This window comes from Euprymna scolopes, chromosome 6, assembly GCF_053919585.1.
Source record: "Euprymna scolopes isolate OS-2025 chromosome 6, ASM5391958v1, whole genome shotgun sequence".
Lineage (NCBI taxonomy): Eukaryota > Metazoa > Mollusca > Cephalopoda > Sepiida > Sepiolidae > Euprymna > Euprymna scolopes.
The window spans coordinates 15,194,285-15,213,192 of NC_136487.1; the positions used below are offsets into that span (position 1 = coordinate 15,194,285).

An 18,908-nucleotide genomic window follows, 5' to 3' on the forward strand; every position below is an offset into this window, starting at 1 on the left:
CATTATATTATGGTTGCTACTATATATATATATATATATATATATATATATATATATATATATATATATATATATATATATATATATATATATATAATTTAATTTAAATACCAAAAAAAACAAAAAAAAAACGGGCAGGTGAAATTATTAAAATTTCCTTAAGGCCTTATCGTCTGACCCTCTAAGAGGGAACGTCAGAATGATAAATTAAAAGCTAAGAAACGAATGAGGAAAGAAGGGAATTTGGTTTCAGTTGGAAGACCAGTGAGAAAAAAAAATCTCACTGTTCAGGTGGTTTTAAATCAATAAATATTTCAAACTGATGTTTCAAAATCTTTTGTCTACACAGGCTAAAAAAAAAAAGATTTTGAAGCATCAGTTTGAAATATTTATTGATTTAAAACCACCTGAACAGTGAGATTTTTTTTTCTCACTGGTCTTCCAACTGAAACCAAATTCCCTTCTTTCCTCATTCGTTTCTTAGTTTTTAATTTATCATTCTGACGTTTGCTCTTAGAGGGTCAGACGATAAGGCCTTAAGGAAATTTTAATAATTTCACCTGCCCGTTTTTTTGTTTTTTTTTGTTTTCTTTGGTATTTAAATTAAATTATGTTTCCTCTGAAATTTCTCCTTCCATTTTGCTGTACCAAGAATTTACTTATATATATATATATATATATATATATATATATATATATATATATATATATTTTATTATTCCGTGTCTTGGTTTTTCATTGAGAATTATGTTTGGATCATTGTAATAATGTTTTTAAGTCATTGAAATCGTTTTTACACGGGTTTCAGACGGTCTGTGATGCGTCCTCGTCAGAAATTATTTTCAAATGTGTTGGAGATGTAAAAATGGCGATTTTCGTAGTTAATTTGAAGTTTTTCCAAGGGGTGGAGGCTTATATATATATAAAAACAACAGACAACCACAAAATTCGCGCGTAAGCCTGAAGAGTCCTAGAGTGGATGAAACATGGAATATTCAGTGTAGCTTAATCGCCATATATATTTTATAACTAACTAACTAACTAACTAACTATATATATGTATATATATATATATATATAATTTGTAAACAATTCAAATAACACAAGTATATTTAAAACACATTCATAGCATTTTATTTGATATATAGTCCGTCTTACACATGTTTCGTTGAATGCTATACCAAACAACTCATCAGAGACCCATAGAAATCCATACACACACATACATACACACACACACACACGCACACACACACACACATGTATATATATATGTGTGTGTGTGTGTGTGTGTATGTGTGTGTGTGTTTCTATTTCGTTTTTGTTTAAATTTGATGTTACCTTTGCTAAATTGTTTATGCCTTGTTTTCCAGAAAGTGACCTTTGAATTAAGTGATGCAACAAAACGACGCCTGCAGTCGTGCAGCTATGACGTCATCTACAGCCGTGACACGATCATCCACATCGAAGACAAGCTCTCTTTGTTCAAGCAGTTCTATGTACGTACACCAATCTTCTTAGGCGTGCCATTTTTTTTTCTAGGAAAGGAAGAGCAAATGTTACATTTCTGATATTTGAATGAAAACGCCTAAAAGTAAAGACACAAATGTGCTTCTTCATAAAATATTATTTTTGGCATGTCTATACATTTATCTATTATTATGCTAAACGTGAGTCCATCAAATTTTGTTTCTTAAGCCTTTTTTCTGTGCCTTAAATTAGTTTCCAGACTTTTTTTTTCGTACGGGCACTTTTATTGATAGAACATACGTATAAACTCTAGTCTCCTTCGAAGTAATCTTCTCCAGCTGCAATGCACTTGTTGTACCGTTCAAACAACTTCTGGAAGGCACAATTGGAGTCCTCTTGTGTGAGCATGTCAATGACCTTCATCACAGCCTCTTTCATCTCCTCAATAGTCTCATAATGAAAGCCTCTAATGGTTTTCCTTGAGCTTAGGGAATAACCAAAAGTCACAGAGACCAATGTCTCGACTATATGGAAGGTAAGAAACTGTCTTGACGCCCATCTTGGTTAAATAGTATGTAATAAGGATGGAGCACTCTTGGGGCAATCTTCTGCATCTTCAGTTCCTTGTGAATGATTGTGTGTACAGTTCCCACACTGACATCAAACTGTGCACTTATTGTCTCTATAGACACACGACAGTCGTTATCCATGAAATTCTTTATTTGGATAATCTGGTGTTCTGATGTTCTCACTTTTTCCACACCTCTCATCATTCCTCACAGACTCCTTGAATCTCTTATGCCGCTCAAAAACTGACGCTCGATTCATGCAAAATGGTCCAAAAGCAGTCTGAAGCATTCCATACATTTCTGTGACATTTTCTCCATGTTTAAAACAAAATTTTATTGCATATCGTTTTCTAAAGTGCCCTCACGTCCAGATTGCATTTTTGAAATTCACCAGCTGTGACAATCAGATTTTAGTAGGGTGTATTCCGATTCCTGTTGTAGCTGTTCATTTGAACCTTAAATCATAAAAATTGATCAGTCATCTCATACGATGAATAGCAATAAGATACTAGATTTTCAAGAATCTACGACAATTTGAAATGCCTGTACAAAAAAAAGTCTGGAAACTTATTGAAGGACCTCATACTTTAATAATACAAAATAATATTTTTTTAGGCATATCTACCTTTATACTAAATATGCAATTCTCTACCTGAATAAGAATCAAATATGTCCTAAGATGGAGCACTGTTGTTCCATTTGAAAAGGAGGTGCTCAGAGAAATCTTTTGTGCCTTAATCCTTATCCCCGAGTGGCTTCCGAGCCTTGATAAGTGGTGACTTCCATGTAAAAAAAGGGTACAAAAACCGACTTCAAAACCTAGTAAGCAATGCCCTTTTTTCCTCTCTGCTATTTCTTTCTCATAGAACAGATGTTGCAAACCTATCTCTACTCTATAGTTATTTTCATAGCAGGTGCTCGACTGAGCTGCACTTTATCCCCCCCCCCCATAAGACATTCAGGACAAACACTCGTCTGGCTACAACCTCTATTAGCAATTTCCCTTACTCTCTATCTGTGCCTAAAACTAAAAACAAAACTTCCATGAGCAAAGCTTTTTTCCCCAGAACTGCTCATCAGTAAAATGGAGAAAATAAATTTAAGGAGGTAAATTATATTAAATAAAATGACTGAAAGGAATAATTATAAATATGAATGTACGGCTGAAGGGGAAAAAAAATAAAAAGGAATGCTTTTGACTGTTTTTGATATGTAAAGATTGTGTTTGAATGTTTTTTTCTCCATAGAATTGCCTGAAGGGTTTGCTACATTCAAAATACATATTTTTATGTTTTTTGTTGAAGTTGCTAACAAAACAAATTTGTAACTGTTGTGGTTGCAAGGTTGAACAATAATTAGTAAGGAAATACAATGAAGACGCAAACAACAAGATAACGCAATAATAAGTGTATTAAAGAAAAGGTATATTTACAATATGTACAAATGACGGTGTCGAGTCAGAGAGTCTTGGTGGGAGGACATGTACGCTCTTCGGCGTCACTTCCGGTGGCATTTGAGTAAGACACACCAAGGCCAACCTAGGCTTGCCATTTATAGTGTTATGTTATTCGCATATGCAAATAAGTGGTTGCCACCACAACACCCCCCTCCCAAGATTTGAAGTCACACAGATTTCAATATCTTTTTCTTTTTGGGTTTACCATTAATGGTTCATTCACTTTTCTTTTCCTACCTGATCTTCGGGGTTCAGGTGCATTTTGAGGCGGTTCCAAATTAAAAGATTCGTATATGATATCTATGGTGTCCTCCTCTTCGACTGTTGTCGTATCATCATCATCTTGGATATGACGTTTTTTTTTATCTGATTTAGGTGCCTTTTATGTATATTCTGTGGACCTTTAATCATGTATGTACAATCACCAATGCGTTTATCCACTACTCCACATTCCCAGTAAGATGTGTTATTTCTGTAGCACTTAAAATATACTCGATCTCCCGAGTTATATTTCTTTCTTCTCGTGTGTGTAGTGTTTCGGATAATTGCCTGCCTTGGCAATAGTTTGTCAAACGCTGATTTTACCTTTCTGGCAAACATTAGATCAGCTGGTGATATGTTTGATGGTGTACTAGGATGTGGTGTAATCCTATATACTTGCAAGAATTGTTGCAAAGCTTTTTCTGTTGGTGTTCCAATGGATTTCTTTAACGCTCGTTTTAGCGTGTTCATGAACCTTTCCGCGAGGCCGTTCGACCATGGATGATACGGCGGTGTCGTGATGTGCTTCACTCGGAACGTGTCGCAAAATTCCTTAAACTCTGCGGATGTGAACTGCGTTCCGTTGTCAGTGACCAGTGTGTCTGGTACACCGAATCTTGCAAACAACTCGTGTAGGAACCCTATTGAGTTGTTCGTTGTTGGATTCCTGCAACGCATTACCTCCGGCCATTTTGTGAAACTATCCACTACAATTAAATAATAGTTTTCACCTACTGGACCAGCGAAGTCCATGTGGATTCTCAACCATGGTTGGTCGGTTTTCGGCCAAGGTTTGTGTACTATAGGTGGAGATTTTTCCGCTAACTGGCATCCTTTACATTTATCAATTGTTGTCGCTATGTCAGTGTCCATGTTACGCCAGTACACGTAGCTTCTCATTAACAACTTCATTCGATTTATCCCCGGATGTCCTGTGTGGAAATCTCTTAACATCCTATTCTGCAGTGTTTTGGGTATTACCACTCTCTCGCTGTACAGTAACACATCGGCACATATGGAGAAAACTTCCTGCACCTTTGTGTCCGTTATAATTTTCTCTTTTATGTCCTTTATATATTCGTCTTTCTCGGCTTCCCTTTTAATGTCCGACAAAGTTACGGGTAGTTCCTTAATGATGTTTGCTACCATATTTTTTACTTCAACATTTGTCCGAATTGCTGCAATGACTGATTCTTCCAGATTGTGTTTCTGTGGTATCAGTCTTGACAGTCCATCCGCATGGCAAATCTTTTTTGATGCTAGATGTTGTAGCTGGAAATCGTAATTAAGTAGTATTGTACCCCAGTGTAGCAATCTATTTGCGGTGTATACCGGCAATCCTTTTTTTGATCCATAGATCGTGACTAACGGTTTATGGTCGGTTTCAAGTATGAATTGTCTACCATATAAATATCGGTGAAATTTAGTCACGGCAAAGATTATGCTCAGCGCTTCTTTTTCGATTTGTGAATATGCCCTTTCGGCTGATATGAGCATTCTCGAAGCGTGCGCTATTGGTTTTCTAGACCCATCCGGCATAATATGTTGAATGCATGCTCCTAAGCCGTAGGAGCTAGCGTCACTAGCGACGACTATTTTTAAGTTTGTGCCAAAGTGCATTAAGAATGATTCGGATGTTAGTGCGCTCTTTATTTCGTCAAAAGCGGTTTGACATTCTTGCGTCCAGTTCCACGGTGTATCCTTTTTAAGCAGATTATTTAAGGGGGCTCGCAAGTTATGCATTCCTTCAATAAAAGATTGGTAATAATTTGCGAGTCCCAAGAAACTCTGCAAGGTTGTTACATTATCGGGTGCTGGCATATTTTTTATTGCCGCAGATCTGTCTGGGTCTGGACGTCGTCCATGTTTGTTTATTATGTGTCCAAGATACTTAATCTCGCTCATACAAAAGTCACATTTACTTTCTTTTACTTTAAAGCCGAATTCTTGTATTCGAGTAAATACTTGTTTCAAATGTTCCTTATGTTCTTCTAGGGATTTGCTCCTGACAACAATGTCGTCCAGGTATGCACATGCGCACTCAATACCACTTAGCACGGTGTCCATCGCTTGCTGAAAGATGGCAGACGCTACTTTGATGCCAATCGGTTGTATTTGTATAATCCCTTATGCATATTGATGCATAGTATTTTTGAGCAATTCTCCTCGACCGGTATTTGCAAATACGCGTTGCTCAAGTCTATCTTGGAGAAGATATTACCCCCATTCAACTTCGTGAATATTTCCTCTGGGCTTGGTAGGGGGTAATGGTGATCTTTTAATAGGGAGTTGACCCCGGTCGAAAAGTCTGCGCACACTCTAACTTCGTCATTCTTTTTCTTTATGTATACGGTGGGGGCTGCCCACTCGTTGTGTTCTATTTTTGATAGAATTCCCGTCTGTTCCAATCTATTTAATTCTTTATCAATCTTTTCCAACCCAGCGAACGGAACATTTCGCTTTTTTCTAAAAATTGGGCTGGCGTTTTCTTTAAGTTCAAACGAGGCCTTGAATTTATTGCAGCGACCTAAGTTAGTCGTGAATGCCTCAGGAAATAATTCTTTTAAATCGTCTTTTATATTTACTGTTGTTGGAGAAGAACATTCTAATTTTTTGCAGAATGTATTGATTGGCTTATCCCATAGTCCGAATTTCTCAATTAAATCTATTCCAAACAGATTTTCACTATTTTTTAGTACGAATATTTTTAATTTCTTCGAAATCCCTTTCAATTTTATCGGGAGGACAACTTCTCCTTCAAATTTTATACCACTACCAGTTACCGTCCGGGCTGCTTTACTAGTTTTCATCAGGGCCGGTTTTCCCAACTTTTTCCACGTATTCACGTTTATTATAGAAACATCGGAGCCGGAGTCGAGTTGTAACTTTATTGATGTTTTAAATATTTCCACTTTTACGTATTTTCGCCGATCTTTGTCTAATTTTGTATTTGATTTTGTTTGCTATACTCTCTTTCTGGTGTAATCTTTATATCTGCAGCAATCGCTTTTGTGTCCCACCTTCTTACAAATGTAGCATTTTTTCTTCTTATAAGGACAATCTGGTTCCCAATGCTTTTCTGCACATCTCTTACAGTTATATCTAGGAAGAGGCTTGTTATATTCTGTACTATATTTATGGATATTATCTTTGGAATATCCCGTTCCATTGCTTTTCTTTGTAAAGTTCTTGGTTGGTGCATATGGTTTTCTAACTTTTCTTACATATGCCACTCCGGATTCTTCTATATTTTTTGAATCCTTTTTTAGTGTAATGGCCCTTTCACAGTCCTCTGCTAGTTTCTGGAGGGTTAAATCTTGCTCAGATTCCAGCTTAGACAACACTCGTCTGTGTATTTCTGCATTTCTCGTGGAAACTAACCCTTGAGCGAAGATTAGACATTTAAAATCTTCTACCGTTAGTTCTGCAAGCTTAAAATTATCGCAATTTTTATTGACAACTGATGCGTATGTCAAATAATCTTGGTTGTCCATCTTTCTTAGATTCATGCACAGTCATCTTTTATGAAAAAGAGATATATTTGGATTAAATAATTCTTTTGGTAATTTTACAGCTTCCATGAACCCTAATTCCGCAGTTTTTTTTAGGTAATATGTAATCTACGAATTTGCTGTGTTCTGATGTACCCAATTTTCTGAGTAAGAGGCTCACTTTCTGACTATTTGGCCAATTTTTACAGTCCAGTTGAAAAACATCCTCGTATCTTGTGTAGTATGCTTCAAAATTCTTCTCTTCCTCAGGCAAATAATGAATGTGTTCATGCTATTAAAAATAGTTGTATGGGAGAAATTAACACTATCGACATTTTCTCGATTACTCTTTAATAGTTCCAGTGTTTTAGCAAAACGTTCATCTTGTCTTTCTTCATATTCCAATTGTAGTTTCTTATGCCTTTCTTCCTGTTCCAATTGCAGTTTTTTTCTGCTTTAATTGTGCCATTTTCTGCTTTTCTTCTTGTTCCTGCTGCCATTTCAATAATCTGTCCTCTCTCTTTTCCTCGCGGTCAGCCTGTGCCTGTATTTGTGTTTGCAAAAGCTCGTTTTGTGTAGCTTGTCTGCGTTCATCCCGCTCAGCCTGTGCTTGTAAAAATTGCATGAACATTTTTGATAAGTCTTCCATGTTTTTTTTTTTTTTTTTTTTTTTTTTGTAGTTAAAAAAAAAATATTGTACCATGTACAATATACACCGGTTTGGGTTACAATAAAAAAGCAAATTGCTGTAAGCTCCTGTTTTCAATAATAATATCGCTGCTTGCAATAATATATTCTTTTTGCGAGTCACGCTGCAAAAAAAAAAACAAAAAAAACAGGTTTATCTGGAATCACGAAATGAAATTGACTTTCCGCTTTTAGGCACTTACTAATAAGTAACTCTTTCCACAAAATAAAAGTTTTTTTTTTTTTTTGTTTTTAATCGAGTCACAATTGAATAAATGTATGCAGTACCTTTAGTTCTTTGAGTTTTTTTTCTCTAGTATTTTAGTAATTAAAATACCTCTTAAATTGAGATTACCTTTTTTTTCCGTGACGTTTTACTGTATTATCCGTTATTCAGTGACAACTTCAAGAAAAAAAATCCTTTCCTTGAATTTTAGTTTTAGCTGTGGTATTTCCTTTTAGTACCGACGTCAACCAAAACATTAATTAAAAAGTCCTTTAGTTGTTGTTTTGTTTACAGAGAACAGTAATTAGAATCCACTGGTGAACTTTTTTCGTAGGTTACTTCCTTGCTTTTCGTAATACGGGTCTGACCTGTCGTTTTTGCGACAGAACAAAGTTCGCTTTTCGTTTGCAAGTTGGTCCTTTAGTAAGATTTGTCGTGTAGCGACAAAACAAAAATTCACTTTTACATTCGTTTGCAAGTCGGGTTCCCAGAAAACGGCGTAAATTGTCGCTTTTGCCACGTTAGAGTTTTTTTTTTTCACTTGAGTTGAAACTTCTCTTTAGCGTAAAATCCGTTTGCTCGTCAACACTTTGCATTCCTTAAAAAAAAATGGTCAACCTTTGCGTTGTACTTTTTTTAAAATTTTTTTTAAATAGTTCTTCGTCAAACTGTTACATTTGACGCTTCATATCTCGTCGCCAACTGTTGTGGTTGCAAGGTTGAACAATAATTAGTAAGGCAATACAATGAAGACGCAAACAACAAGATAACGCAATAATAAGTGTATTAAAGAAAAGGTATATTTACAATATGTACAAATGACGGTGTCGAGTCAGAGAGTCTTGGTGGGAGGACATGTACACTCTTCGGCGTCACTTCCGGTGGCATTTGAGTAAGACACACCAAGGCCAACCTAGGCTTGCCATTTATAGTGTTATGTTATTCGCATATGCAAATAAGTGGTTGCCACCACAACAGTAACATATATTCTTATGAGAAATTAAGTAACATGTATTGTAAAAATTGTGAATTGTACTTTATATATATATATATATATATATATATATATATATATATATATAAGAGCAAATAGTTAATAAAACATGTTAAAAACACTTTGAAAAAGAGTTAAAAACATATTTATTCTGAAAAGGAAACACTTAATAAGTGGATAGTCCTTAATTCGCGAAGTTTCGAAGAAATACTTTCCTTCTCATCAGAGGGTAGGAATTAGCAAAATGCGGGATCGGATTTTGCATACAAAAGTATTTGATGAAACTGCAAGTAAGTCAGAGATCTTACTTGATAACAAAAAGTGAAGCAGAGGGAATATGGTGAAAAAAAAGGTGATTTCACGTGAATGGATAGTCTGGTGAAAGGTAAATTATCCAATGACGGTAAAATCCAAAAATTTAAATCCCAGAAATATCCTTCTAGAAAGAATTCTTAATAGAAAGATATCAAGGGAGGGAGAGAGAATGACTGCCAGCAAAATCATCATCATCATCATGAATACTACTCACAACAAGAGCAGGCATCATAACTGTTGTTGTTTGGGCATCATTCATTCATTTCATATGAATCGGATGATTATCGTTGGCATCCATTACGTTTTTTATTTAAAAAAAGAATTACTGAAAATAAAGGACGTGAAATAATTGCAAAAAAAAAAAAAATAAATAAATAAATAAGTAAATAATAAATAAATAAATAAATAAATAATAAAAAACACTAAAAAACTAAAATTAATAAAATATGGTAAAAAACAAACAAAAAACAAATGATTGTCTCTTGTCCATTCCACATGTGGACAGACTTGATCTCACGAGCTCAAATTGCCTGTTTTTTTATGCATAGAATTTTCCTGTAAAAATAAGATTATTATTCAAATGAAACAAGCAAGAAATATTTTTGAAAAAATTGAAATCCGGACTGCAAGTTTGTGAACCTCTGCAGACTTAACAGTGACAAAATGGATGAAAATGATGCTGAAGAGAAAGCCGATATAACCTATCGCGAAACCATAGAAAGTCGATCACTTCTGTAAATATTACACTGCAATCAAATTATCTTCGTTTTACCATTTTTAATTTTCAAATTATCGATTATCTTAAAGGTGGTTTGTTTTAAGGTCACTTGAATGTCACGCGAGTGCTGTCCAAATTCATAGAGAAAGTCATGTCATGAATCCAAAAAGACGCGAACACAAAACAGCAAGTTTCACGTCAATGTTTACACTTTTTGATACTTCTTCGTTATCAGAGTGAAATTCGCAAATTGAAATATTAAATTTCAAGTACAACCAATGGCATTTACTTGATTGCTATGTCGCAATAATGAGCATATCCAAAAATTATGAAAAACGATCTGGTAGAAAATCTTTATTAATTTTCGGAAAAATAAATAAATAGCAAAGATTAAAAGTTTAGCAAACTAAAAAAAAACCAAACAAACAGGAGAGTTCGAATTGGAACGAGAAAGGTAATTATTTTCTGAAAACTTTGAAATTTTAGGCCAATTTAGCGAAACTCAATTTTCACTAATTGTTTTGAAAAATGTTTTGATCAATAATTATCGTTTTTCATATTTTTTGGATATGTTCATTCTGATGACATAACAATTAAGTAGATACCATTGGTTTTACTGGAAATTCAATATTTTTATTTTCAAATTTTTTTTTAATAATGGAGAAGCATCCATTGTTTTCAATGACGAAAAGGATATAATTCTGTGTATTTTTCTACCTTGATCTAAAACATGTATTGTTTGGTTATGTTTTGACTTTGTTATGAATTCCTTTAAATTAAAAATTTCTTTTTAATTTTTTAAAAAAAGAAATGGTTGAAACCTGGTGGTCGTCTTTTAATCACTGATTACAGCTGTAGTGCCGGTAGTCATAGTGACCAGTTCAAAGCTTATATGAAGCAGCGAGGTTACATTTGCTACCCGGTTGAAAAATATGGCAAGGTAAGAAAATTCGTTTTTTTAATTTTTACTTTGCTTGCTCGTCAATTTATCACTTTGTATATGAAAAAATGCAGAATTATTTTTATTTAAATTAATAAGATTCCATTTACAAATCTAAAAAAATAATATATATCTTCTTTCTTTCTCTTTCTCCCCACCTCTCTCTCTTAATATATATTTTTTGTTATGGCCAAGAGTGGAGGATCGCTTAAAATATAAAAAATTCAAATATTAAATAAAAAAAAAACATCATGGATAGTCATTAATCCGCGGAGTTTCTAGCTTCGAAACTCTGCGGATTAATGACTATCCATTTATCTAGAGTTTCCTTTTCAGATTAAATATGTTTTTAACTCAATTCAAAGTGTTTTTTGACAAATTTTATTAACTGTTTGCTCATATTATAAGCTCTATTTCCTATTTGGTTTTATCGAGCTTTTACATCTGGCTGAGATAATTTTATAAATATTATTTCTTTAATATTTATAATATACTTCAATTTTACCATCTGGAATTATTTTGGTAAATTTAATTGTAATTTTTATTTTATATATATATATATATATATATATATATATATATATATATATATATATATATATATATATATATATAAGAGCAAACAGTTAATAAAACAGGTAAAAAAACACTTTGAAAAACAGTTGAAATCATATTTAATCTGAAAAGGAAACACTTGATAAGTGGATAGTCCTTAATTCGTGGAGTTTCGAAGAAATGCTTTCCTTCTCATCATAGGGTAGGAATTAGCAAAATGCGGGATCGGATTTTGCATACAAAAGTATTTGATGAAACTGCAAGTAAGTCAAAGATCTTACTTGATAACAAAAAGTGAACCAGAGGGAATATGGTGAAAAAAAATGTGATTACACGTGAATGGATAGTCTGGTGAAAGGTAAATAATCCAATGACGGTAAAATCCAAAAATATAATTAATTGAGTTTCCATTTGCACAAGTAAAATCCAAGGAAATCACGTAATTGGAAGATATATATATATATATATATATATATATATATATATATATATATATATTTATATATATATATATATATATATATATATATATATATTTATATATATATATATATATATATATATATATATATATATATATATAATATTTTCGTAAAATCAGGACAACAAAATATGAAATGAGAACATCATATGGTGTATTTCCTTATGTGTTATAATTGTTTCTTAACCATTTGGACAAATTAAAGCAAAATATCATTTAAAAATATTTCAAAAATAGCTACTCTTCAGACACAAAAATACATTTGTTATACATATATGAATATATTCATAATCCCTATTTTAAAGAATCAAGCAGTTATATATATATATATATATATATATATATATATATATATATATATATATTACAATAGAAAAATGCGAGCATGAAAAGTAATATTAAGTTTAAACATGGAAAAGTAAAGGACTAGTTGTTAAAACTGGAAAATAATATGACAAGATATTCTAGTAAAAAAATATGATAAATTTATAACTTAAAATATTGCAGCATTAAGAATTGATTATATAATATTATAAATTGAATTCAAAAAATTCTGAATGCTGAATGCTGCAATATTTTAAGTTATAATTATATTTCTTACTAGAATATCTTGTCTTTTTATTTTCCAGTTTTAACAACTAGTCTTTTACTTTTCCATGTTTAAGCTTACCCATATCATACTCACATTTTTTTTATTGTAATCCATGATTTTCCAGGCTTCCAATAAATTCACTTGTTCTTTGTTTAATTTAATAATTGTCTTATTTTTTGCCCTCATAAACATAACATACACATATGTGATAACAATGTACGACACTCCTCTGCTTTTAATAAAATACCCCCGATTATCCTTCTTTTATTGTTTAATTCTCTCTGTTTCACTTGCTACTGTTCTTTTCGCAACAGCGATGAATTGGTAGCAACAGTAGTTGCTGAAGCAAAGTGGTTACTATGGAAACCAGTCATAAAAAACGGTGCTCAACTCCTTACGTTTTTTTACGATTTTGAACACCAGTAAATTCATCATAACGTTTGTTTTATGGAACGAAAATTAAATTTTTTTTCACAATATAGCTGAGAAGGTGATCTATAAACTGTAATAATTGTTTGAAATTTGGTCGAAAAAATGAGTGAGTGGTGAAGCTTTAAAGCAGTTCTAAATGATTAAAACTGTCACTTAACAATAATATTCAAACACATGCTTGAATGATAATTATTCCAGATTAAAGGTATCTAAAGATAAAAACCAATGAATTTTATATCAGAACACAATCCTTTAACCTAAAGGTTTGTCTTCCGATGTAAGCCGGAATTTTAGGTTACCTGATGAGGTCATTATTTGACCGAAACAGTAGCATTGTATTTTTCGTAACTATGTAAATTGTTTACTTAAAAAATTAAATAAAAACGCACACATATATCTGTATATATGTATATTAGATTTTTGAATGTAAGATGATGTATAATTATTTCCTCAAATCAAACAATGCCGCAGCTGACACAAATCATGAAAGCTGCAAACTGGAATTCTTAGACTAAAGTTATGCCTTCCATTGGGCTCACCAGTAGAGCATATCCAAATTCAGGATTCAAAACCCAAGTCGCTTACGTGTGAGGCGAGAAACCTGATGTACCACCATATATATATATATATATATATATATATATATATATATATATATATATATATATATATATATTTGTTTCCAGTCGTCCTGTATTCACTTGCTACTGGTATTTAACAATGTCGTCTCAGTTTTGATTAAAAAATTAAAGCCGACCTACCTTTTTCCTCAGATACACTAATACAAATTATAAAACTCATCACTGATAGAACCTACTTTCAATTTAATAATTCTTACTACAGACAGAAATTTGGACTCCCTATGGGTAACCCCCTTAGTGGTGTACTAGCCTGCTTATTCTTAGAATTCTTAGAAACCAACTCTTTTAAACACAGACTTCCTAAAAACTCCACATATTTTAGATATATAGATGACATTCTTATTTTTCTCCCTAAAAACACACAAATAGAACAAATTAGAAATAAATTAAATTCAGTGGAACCATCTATAAATTTTACACATGAATCCGAACAAGACCACTCCCTAGCTTTTCTAGACATATTCCTCATCAGATCAGAAACCGATCTGAGTTTCAAAGTACATAGAAAGACCACACACAAAAACGACTATATTCATTACTACTCGCACCACAATGATAAAATAAAGACGGGCATGATTATTGGTTTTTTCTTACGTGCCTTTAGAATATGCAGTCCCCAATATCTTAATGATGAATTTCAATATATTACGAATGTTTTAAGAAAACTACAGTATCCATCCTATTTCATTTCTTACGCAAAGAAAAAAGCTACGAAAATACACTATAACATAAACACACAGAAAAATAAAACAAATACCTCACTATTAAACAGACATCTTTTCATTCCCACCCACACCAAAAATACAAAAATCTACGACACTCTTAATAGACTTGGTTTTCACCTGATACAAACAACTTCCTCAACCATAAAACAGACATTAAAAACTACCAAGCACTCTCCCAAAACCCTCACATCCGATGCCGGTATATATTCCATCCCATGTAACAACTGTCAACAAGCGTACAAAGGTGAAACACAACGAAAATTGAAATTAAGACTTAACGAGCACAGAAGAGATATAAGGAATGGTAACGCCCTAAATGCACTCTTTTGCCATTGTGCAGAACACGATCACTCATTTAATTTAGATCAAGCGAAAATTATTAAATACGTGATAGATAGAGCTAAAAGAAGACTTTTAGAATCAGCACTAATATTGAATACTAATACTATTACGCAAAGAAAAGGCTTCTACCGTTTAACCCCTAGCATAGGGAAAATAATAATCAAAGAGCAAGGTATCAGGATGGATCCTGGCTAGCCGTTTTTCCTTGAATGTTTCAGGAAAATGAGTAGTTTCGCAGAAGAAAAAAAAAATGTACATATTTATTTTAATGCATTTTTAAAAGTGTATATATAGACATCAAACAACCCAACCTTCCCATACGCACACATATTCGTCCTTTCCCGATATGGGTAGGATTTAAAAACTGTCTTTTTTCGCACGATCTATGACTTTTTCTTTTCTCACATTTTTATTTCAATTATCCTGAAGATGTCCTCTGAAACAAGGACGAAACGTTGATTTTTTAATAATTTCATTCGTTTTTTTCTATTTTTTCTTTAAACATAACGTCAACCACCGCTGGTATATTTTTTTCATTCCTTATACATATATATATATATATATATATATATATATATATATATATATATATATATATATATGATGTAGAGAGAGAGAGAGAGAGAGAGAGAGAGAGAGAGAGAGAGAGAGAGAGAGAGATTCGTTCATTTTTTTTTAACATGCGAGAATTTGGGACGCTAAAACATTACAAGAAAAAAGAAGGAAAATGATAGAAAATTACAAAAGCGTCGAAAAGCCAACTAAGAACTCAATTATACTAAAATGACTGAAAATGATGTAAAATATATCGAGTAAATATTTCAAATAAAATTGGATTAATTATGAAACAGGAAAGTTTAAAAATGTAATTTATTAAAGAAACGAAAATTAAATCATAAAAAAGGAAACGACAAAATCAAGTTATCAAAAGAAAAAGAAATACATGAAAAAATGTGAAAAAAAAATCAAAAACAAAAAACAATAACGATGCATTATTGTTAAATTCAAATTGTATTATTGTTGCAACTTTTAAGAATCTCCCTTTTCGTCTCTTTGCAGGTACTTGAAGAGGCTGGTTTCCATAATGTGCAAGCCATTGATATGACCGATCAGTTTATCGAAATCCTTCACAATGAAAAGAACAAAGTACACAACATTAAAAATGAATTCATTGAGGTATGTAATATCTGTCTAATAACTTCGTATGTTATAATAATATCTGTCTAATAACTTCGTATGTTATAACCTTTCACAGCCATTTTCAAAGTTGAAATTGTCTGATCCCCAAAAATAAAATGAGAAATTATCTGTAAAATAACTTTGTTTGTACATACGTTATCACCTTTCACAGCCATTTTTTTTTAAAGATGAGATCACCTCTAATAAAATGAAAAAAGAAAGAACTGATGATTATCTGATGTCACTGTGCTAAAAATGAAAAGAATTATCCATTTCAGAAGAATCGTTCATAAATAGACTTCTATAACCATTGACTTCGAAGTCCCATTTAATTTATTTGAAGGATATTTGGTACTTATGCAAAGAATGACCAGTTTTCTCTGTGAATGTTGTTTCAGCATATTCCGGCAGCTTACACAAACTACCGGAGTATGGCAAAACACCAAGACAAATGCAGCCGATGACAGTTAATAGATTGAAAAAAAGTGGCCCCACGGCAACTATGTTCTGATTGGTTAAAGTTGGATCTTGATGACCAGTCAAACTTCAAGCATTTAACCAATCAGAATTGATTATATTTTGCAGAAATCGTTTTTTCTGCTCTTGCTAATTTTTGGTACTGCTTCTGTTATTTTGATAACTTTGAAGGGCTCCTTTAATTTTTCATGATATTAGGTTAGGACAAGACTTAATACACCGGAATGGGATCTTGCCAATGACTCTTTAAAACACACACACACACACACACACACACACACACACACACACACACACACACACACACACACACACACACTTATTATTATTATTATTATTATTATTACAACAACAACGACAACAGCAACAGCAACAGCAGCAGCAGACAATTAAAATTTCAATCTCATTAAGATTAAGGTAAACCAGTAAACTTTATCGTTTAATAAATTTTTTAAAACATTCTAAATCAAGAAGCAATATTACAAAATCCAATAGTTTAAAATATCATATTTTGAAATTTTTCTTGAATGGGTCATCAATTTGTTGAAATGGTTGAAGTTCCTTTTCTGTTATAATATAATTTAATCAACAATAATAATTCGTGCTATTTAAATTCTTAAAGATTCTGTTCTCATCTTGAGTGTTATTTTCACGTTTCAGTTGATGTAACCTCCAATCTTCTTCAGGTGTATCTTGTCGAACTCCATAATGATCCATGGCATAGTAGATAAAGTACTTGGTAAAATTCAGTTGTAAAGTTACATTCTTTTGGAGTTTGAAGTGTGGCTGACAATCAAAATATAATTGCGAATTATTTAGGACTTTTACTCAGTTATGGCAGACGAAATGAGAGTATGCTACCTCCGCGGATTAAATAAAAGGGTTCTATTTGAAATTTCGTACAGATTCCAGAGTTAGACAGAATGATTCCCGAGTTCAACAAAGTACATCTAAAGAAGGTTGGAGGTTACATCGACCAAAACGGTGTGCAAATAAAACTTAAGATGAAAACAGTAGTTTGAAGAAACCAAATAATATGAATTATCAATCTTCATTTTAAAAATTCCCAAATCACTGATAATTTTTTTTTAACAATTCATTATTTTTATGCTTATCTTTTACTGAAAATAAAAAAACAAACAAACAATTTTTCTCTTTTTTTTTTTTTTTTTTTTTTTTACAGGAATTCAGTATTGATTGCTACCATGCAATTATTTCTGGATGGGAAGAGAAAGTTCAACGTTGCAAATATGGAGACCAGAAATGGGGGCTTTTTATGGCCGAGAAAAATGCTTAACTGTTGATCATGTCCAATTTAGATTGACCTTCCACTTGACTACATTTCCAACCAACACTTGAATAGATGTTAGAGCAAAGTAATGGATTTATATATATATATATATATATATATATATATATATATATATATATATATAAAATTCACGGTATATGCCTATGCGACTTGTACCGTTTCTGAAAACTTTATTTTTTTATTCTCCTCTCCGCTCTTATACTAAGAACTTGAGAGCACAGCTGATTTCCAATTAGAGCTGAAACATGTCTGCAAATATGTAGCCAAAATGTCTGTAAAAATAAATAAATCATACTAAATAAATATTTAGTTTGACTTGTTATCAATATTATATTTATCCTTGTCGATTTGTCTGTCTGTTTTACTACTTTTCCTATGAAATTACTGGGCCGATTTGGTTGAAATGTTATATGAACCTTTGATATGATAAGGTGCCTCGAACTAACTACTATGGTATATACGTTAGTACACAGTTAGGGACTCATAGAGCTTTGTGTTTGATGCAAAAATGAACACAAATGTATAACGACTTGTTTGTGTTCATGCGTGTGTAGCTGGGTGTTTTACATATATAGCGAACAAACTATTTATAATAGTTCATTAATTATAATTTGCCACAACTGGGCAACTCATGAACGCATAGAAAAATCTAATTTTCCAAAATTTCCACAACCCATAAACAGGACTATCTTATAAGCTAAAGTAAAAACTCCAACTGTTGACTACTACAACAAACAGTATAACTTTTGTTATTGACGCATTTCTTCTTAACAATTTGATGATTTCATAAGCTTTTATTCTACATTTAATTTGATTATTTTCTTTGAGCCGCAATTGCCCCGTTGGGTAACTCTTTTTGCAACACAACTCGTATCGATGGATTTTCTGATTACATGTTCAGTTGATCCGAAGGTTGAGACTCGACTGTGAATCTCTGGTCATTCAAAAACCCCGTTACGTAAACTCACCGATTACGGGAACTGACGAACTATCTCCAAATCTCATGTTTATATTATAGCCTACTTGTTTACTGCAACATTATAAC

The 18,908-nt window shown here is 32.4% G+C and overlaps 1 protein-coding gene across 3 annotated transcripts in view; it reads left to right on the top strand.

Annotated features, from left to right (window-relative positions):
- The window catches only part of LOC145277531 (phosphoethanolamine N-methyltransferase-like), a 104,646-nt gene extending 86,480 nt beyond the window's left edge, over nucleotides 1-18,166 (top strand). For all 3 annotated transcript variants that reach the window (XM_080128979.1, XM_080128978.1, XM_080128981.1), the window contains exons 9-12: nucleotides 1,374-1,499; nucleotides 10,996-11,127; nucleotides 15,955-16,071; nucleotides 17,735-18,166. In XM_080128979.1, coding sequence (XP_079985105.1) covers nucleotides 1,374-1,499; nucleotides 10,996-11,127; nucleotides 15,955-16,071; nucleotides 17,735-17,848 — 489 coding nt within the window. In that variant the 3' untranslated portion in view covers nucleotides 17,849-18,166. The remainder of the gene's footprint in view (nucleotides 1-1,373; nucleotides 1,500-10,995; nucleotides 11,128-15,954; nucleotides 16,072-17,734) is intronic.
- Nucleotides 18,167-18,908: the final 742 nt, after the last annotated feature.